Source organism: Hevea brasiliensis, chromosome 6 (genome assembly GCF_030052815.1).
Source record: "Hevea brasiliensis isolate MT/VB/25A 57/8 chromosome 6, ASM3005281v1, whole genome shotgun sequence".
In the NCBI taxonomy this organism is placed as follows: Eukaryota; Viridiplantae; Streptophyta; class Magnoliopsida; order Malpighiales; family Euphorbiaceae; genus Hevea; species Hevea brasiliensis.
Window position 1 is genome coordinate 92,825,060 of NC_079498.1, and position 5,952 is coordinate 92,831,011.

At 34.8% G+C, this 5,952-nt stretch overlaps 2 protein-coding genes across 4 annotated transcripts; one reads left to right on the top strand and one right to left on the bottom strand.

Moving 5' to 3' along the window:
* Nucleotides 1-196: 196 nt before the first annotated feature.
* On the top strand, nt 197-3,091 carry LOC110631479 (proline-rich receptor-like protein kinase PERK15). Of its 3 annotated transcripts, none has more exons than XM_058149300.1 (8): nt 197-278; nt 392-462; nt 1,145-1,203; nt 1,381-1,525; nt 1,624-1,779; nt 2,086-2,334; nt 2,594-2,705; nt 2,874-3,091. In XM_058149300.1, exons 1-6 carry the CDS (start codon nt 236-238, stop codon nt 2,182-2,184), a joined length of 573 nt encoding a protein of 190 aa, XP_058005283.1. In that variant the 5' UTR covers nt 197-235; the 3' UTR covers nt 2,185-2,334; nt 2,594-2,705; nt 2,874-3,091. The 3 variants fall into 3 exon arrangements, with proteins under 3 accessions (XP_058005283.1, XP_058005282.1, XP_058005284.1); XM_058149299.1 differs by having other exon boundaries at nt 2,898-3,091; XM_058149301.1 differs by having other exon boundaries at nt 2,086-2,300; nt 2,898-3,091.
* Nucleotides 3,092-3,376: 285 nt separating this feature from the next.
* On the bottom strand, nt 3,377-5,751 carry LOC110631481 (probable amidase At4g34880). Its single transcript, XM_021779321.2, has 5 exons — nt 5,117-5,751; nt 4,812-5,017; nt 4,140-4,385; nt 3,836-4,034; nt 3,377-3,750 (listed from the first exon to the last, which is right to left on the bottom strand). The coding sequence occupies exons 1-5, from the start codon at nt 5,639-5,641 to the stop codon at nt 3,403-3,405; spliced, it is 1,524 nt and encodes a 507-aa protein (XP_021635013.2). The 5' UTR covers nt 5,642-5,751; the 3' UTR covers nt 3,377-3,402.
* Nucleotides 5,752-5,952: the final 201 nt, after the last annotated feature.

Genomic DNA, 5,952 nt, shown 5'->3' on the forward strand with positions numbered 1-5,952 from the left:
AATATTTAATGTATTAGGTTTTAGGATTCCACATTTTTCCCCTTAAATGTTCTATTCCATTTAATTTGGACTATTTACTTGATATTTACTTGATGTGACATCCACAATTTTGTTAGGATGACATCGCAAATAACAATATGTGGAGGTAAATATGCTATTATACATCTATTGTCTTATAAAGATGGAAAACATTGCAGGAGATGAATTTGTTCCATGGCATATCTCACTCAGAATCATGAATCGCAGGGCGACAATAGTGGATTATCTGTGGCAACGCTGTAAGTATTCCCTGCATTCTGAGTTTAGGCCTTGGCTACTAAGCCTCATTTCGTTTTCAGGTTTAAATTGTTGGTACATGCGTTTTCACATTTCATTTGTGATGTATTTTCAGATGAACCCTGGGATTTGTATGACGTCTTCAATAGAGATCGAATTTATATTGATGATAATATGAAAGTGAAGGTGATTATTACAAACTCCAGTGATCAATTATTGATAATCTTTTCTATATATTTGGGTATTGTATTTATATAACTTGCATTGAAAATATTCCTGAATTTGTATCTTGCATACTTATGCAGTTGATCTTAACAACATTTAACTGCACTTAATTTGTTCAATTGAGGTTCAGCTTATCATTCACTACATACATCCTTTCCTCTTATGATAAGAAAAAGAAACTCACCTCACTTTGGGTATGTTAGACATTGTTTTTTTTTTTTTTAAATAAATATTAAGAAAAGCCTTTCTCATTTTTTAGATATTTACTGGACAAGGAAAACGCTTTTTTTAAATATATTAGTTAAAAATTTTAAAATTAAATTTAGTAAGTTTTACTTATAAAAATATCAAAATTTTAAAATATTTTTTTTATGATATTTCTTTAGAAAAGTGCTTTTTCAATGGTGGACCTCAGTGCCAAATGAAGCTATTTTTTATATGTGTAATTTGCAATAGAATAATAACAAACGGAGAAAATTGATCATGATAGTGGAGCGAGGAAGTACTGTTAACATTAGAAGATGTTGAATGTATCATTAAATTTGGATTGGACTATTAAACTATTTTTATGTAAACTGACTTTTTTTTTATTTGGTGTTAAACTATACAATGCAATAAATTTACTTGAGTCATTTTTATCCAGTTTGCAGAGTATGGACGTGCCAATTTTCTCTCAAATTCTGCTACTCGTGTCTCTACTGGGTAAAAATAAAAATTCTATTATGTTGCCTGAACTAAATTATATTGCAGCCATGTGGTGTATTTTTGGCATACTAGGAAAACTACCAAAAAGAAAATACATTTTACCATATTTGCCTTTAAAGAATATTTGTTGAATTGTTTTTTCATATCTCACCACTTTTTCATCTCCCACTGCAGTTATATGCCTCCTGAATATTTCCGTAGTAGGAGATTCACTGCGAAGACCTATGCTTATTCTTTTGGTGTATTCGTTTTGGAGGAAATTACAGGGAAACAACATGATGATATCAGTTTCAATGGCAACTCTAACATAGTTCAATGGGTACATAACTGTTCCTCGATTAATTTAGTCTATATTTTGGAAATAAAATCTTTATTGCCTGGGAAAAATAATAAATGCTTTCCTCTATTAACTTTCAGGCGGTACCTCAGCTCCGAAAAAGTTTGTCCAGCGGCAACTACGATTTTATTGATAAAAGATTGCAGGGCTATAACAACAATGAAATGAAGCAAGTGATAGCTTGTGCTTTAGCATGTTTAAATGATAATCCAGATGATCGACCACAAATGAATGAGGTAAGTTATTTTATATAGAGTTTAATTTTTATTTTAGGATAAAGTTTGGCAATTTTTATAATAATAATAATAAATTCGTATAATTAATTACATAAATAACTTTTTTTGAAAAACAAAATCATCCCTTATTTCCCCTTATAATTGTCCTTGGAGGGGAGGGGTGACACCAATCACCCCCTTCCCATGTTTACCAAAAGAGCAAAGGGGTGAACATATATATGCCGTATCAAACGCATTCTTAGTGTACAGTTTTACTTAATATGCTGACAAAGCACAATCTTTTTCATTCGTTTTTGTGCAAAACAGATAGTTGAAACTTTAGAAGGAAATATTCAAGTTGTAGAAAGATATATTTCTCTAGAAGATCTATGGAAAAGGGAACAAGAGCTAAGCCGTCGACAGTAAATCATCATATTCTACAGCAAGCCGACAACTGTTAAGGTCATTTCAGCCTCGCCCAAGCGTGCGATTTGGCAGGATAAGCCTTGCCTCAAGCAAGTTGAGCCAAGCCTAAGGACAAGGTCTGCCTAGTCCTACGAAAATTTTCACTTACTGGTATTAATTTGGCCTCCAACATATAATTTGAGTTGTTTTTTATTTAATTCAAAATTTTATATGTATAGTTGTCGCAATCAATGCTTTTAATTATTTTTTTATATGATTTGAGGTAAAAAAATTTAAAATATTTTTCAAAAGCATCAGTGACTGTTTCTGGAATAGAAGATTCAAGGCACTCTCAAATTGCATGTACTGATATGAGGCGCACCAGCATGGGAAAGGTAACTAATAACATGGCGTCTTAATTTTTAAGCAGATTCTTAGGTCACTTCCAGACAACAAGAAAAGCCAGCACTATGACAATTGGATTCAGATCAACATCACAATTTTAGAGGGCGTGGTCCTGATTTGGTTGATGAGAATACTTGGTACTGTATTCCTGCAAATATTATCTATTATGAAAATTTTTGTTCAGTGGCAAACCATTCCTTAGTGCTATATTATGGTTTCCTTGGAAAGTGCAAACCAGTTCAGGAAATCATGTTAGTAAATTTGCATACCTCACATTGATTTCTTCAAGGATGTTATTTATGCAGTCCCTTCTTTTCTACTGATCGCAGAATGAATGATTTTGAAGTGAGGAAGGCAGCAGACAGGGAGAAAAGTGACAATAACTCTGTACTGTCGAAATGCTCTTCTGCTAGGAGGCAACGAAATTGGTCTTTCTATTGATAAGTAAGTGTTGTATTCAATTATGCATTGTGCATATGTAATTATTGATTTTTCTATTAATGAAATTAACTATTGTACATAATTATGATTTTATGTTTTATTTCAAATGCTTATCTTATCGCATAAATATGATTTCTTTAAAATATTCCAGATGCTTATTGTGTTGTCATATCAATATTCTCAACACTTATTGTAGGTGACTTAGCCAGAATTTTAGTTTAGGGAGGCCCAATTTAAACACATGATTTATTAATAAATTACTTACTTAGGTGTTGATTGAAGGAATTGGTTAATTAATGATAATAACCATTTCATAATTATAAAATAAAATTTATATAAAATTACTATTGAGCTCACTTAAAACTTTTAAAACTTTCAATGTCTCATCAAAATTTAATATGAGAATAAAAATGTCTCACTAATAGCAATCTCTATTAGTTTTGGTTCTGTACCCTTTAATCCTCCAAAGCAGATGCCAAAGGGCAACACCTTAGTGTCATGCCCAGCAGGGACAGTGATTCCTGGATGTCCTCTGAATGCAAGAAGAGTTGAGGCATATGAGCTCATTCCAAAATCATAAGGAGTCACTAGTGCATCTAGTTTATGCTTCCTCACCAATTCCTCAAAACCATTTCTTGAAATTCTGTTCAAATTTGCCACTGCTATCTTTAGCAGTTTGTCAGCTCCCCTCAAAGATTCAGCAGCTTCAAACGTGTCTTGACCATATTCCTTGGTCTTTTCCTGCACAGCCATTGAAAAAAAATCAACCACATTCTGTAATCTACCAAGGAATGCACATTGAAATAAAATCAAATCACCTACTTACCAATTTGGAGAATTTCTTGTTGAAGGCAATGAGGTCTGCTAAGGTTCGCACTGTGGATTTCACCAGTTGTTTTAGGTATGCATTAATCGCTGGCTTGAACTCGGCCAGATATGCATTACATTCACCACTTCCAGTGAAATTTATGATCTCATCGATGTTGGAAATTTCCAAATCATCTACCAGAATTGCTCCTTTTTCCCTTTTTTTTTTCACAGAAATGTGTCGTCAAGTTATGCTTATCAAAAATTAAACCAATTCTCTAGTGGATTATCTAACTAGAACTATGAAAGCCTCATTCTATTACCTTAGTGTGTTGAGGTGGTGCTTGAAAGCTCGAGTTTTGACAGATCCCTCGTCATTATAGAACTTGAAGAAAGGATTCCTGACTATCCCTAATCGCTTCCCTATAAGGCCATCAGGCTTAAGGAACTGCTTGTAGCCATCGCGTGGAATGAACATGGCTGCACCTCTAGTCGCATTATCATAATAATCAAAGCCTACAATAGCATCAAGGGCATAAACAGCATCTCTCACTGTTCGGCGCATTGGCCTGCTCCATCCAACATGTAACAATTCCTTTGTCAATAATAATCACAGAACAAAATTCTCAATTCACCAAATCACTTATGTGCATATTCATGTCCAAAAAGACTAATTATTCAACCATCATCTCAGAATAAGTTCGAATTTCTTTATGGAGAGAAGTAAAATCAGTAAGAACATACAGAAAACTAAAACAAAATGAATACAGAAAAGTACAACGAAGCTAATTTCCATTATAGGTGGATAGTATGTGTAGCTGCAGAGTTCATGAATGGAGAGTTCAGCAGAGGAATTATTGGTTCAGAGAAGTTCTTTTCTCAAGCAATTCTTATAAACACATCAAAATTGAATTAGAAACTGAAAAAATCTTGGAAAATAAGTGGAAAATGTTCTACGAACCAAATAACTGTTTGTTAACACCAGTATCACCTACCCAACTGAATCCTGTCTAGGGGAGATTGGGACGACTCCAGCTCTACCAACGGTTGGGTTGATACCCACAATGGAGTTAACACTGGATGGACATAAGATGGAGCCATCAGTCTCAGTCCCCAGGGACACTGCTACCATATTTGCTGCTACTGATATTCCTGATCCGCTACTTGACCCACATGTCCCTGCTGATAGAACGTAAGGATTCTGCAACCACACTCAAACATAATCCCCTTATTTATCTATTACGCAATTGATATCACTTGACTAATTAATAGGAATGCAAGGACCTTATGGTGGGCTTACCCTTCCTTGACCTTTTCTTCCACAGAAACCACGAGGTAAAAATTTCGATCTAAAAGCAGCCCATTCTGTCATGCTAGCCTTCCCTAATATGATGGCTCCAGCTTTCCTCAACCTCACCACCACACCTGCATCTCGGGGAACGACTGAACCAAGCAGCGCAAACGAGCCAGCAGTGGTGTTGAGCTTATCTTTGGTAGCGATGTTATCTTTGAGCAGGATAGGAATGCCATGTAAACTATGCAAAGAACCTGGAGCCTTAGCCTTGCGCTTTTGGTCAGCCTTATCAGCTAGGTAGAGAGAATCAGGGTTCACTTCTATGACCCCTCGAAGGAGAGGATTGAGCTTGCGGATTTCTTTGAGGTAGAACTGAACGAGTTGTCTGGAGGTTAGATGTTTCCGCTTAAATGCCAGTTGAAGATCATCAATAGTTGCTTCTTTTATTGAGAACGCTATAGTTATCTTGGTTAAGAACCCACATAATAATATGGATGAAAGAACTAAAAGAAGTGGTGAATTGGTAGACATAGCTCTGCACTGCTCAAATGAAGAGTAAAATCATTTAGCTTAATTATTAGCTCTGGATATGGTAGGGAGGGGATGAGAAATGATGCAGCTTAATAAAAAGATAATCATTGTCTGTCTTTCTCTTTTTGATGTAGGACATTATTATATAGTTGTTGAGTAATTATTACCCACATTTGGTATATAGTTATTTACACCGGTCACCAAAAATTGTCATTCCAAAAATAAAATATTAATGGATTCATGCCTGGTACATAGACCTGCAAGCCTTGAACCAAATTGAGATTGGTTCAAGTCAAATTTGGAATCCACTC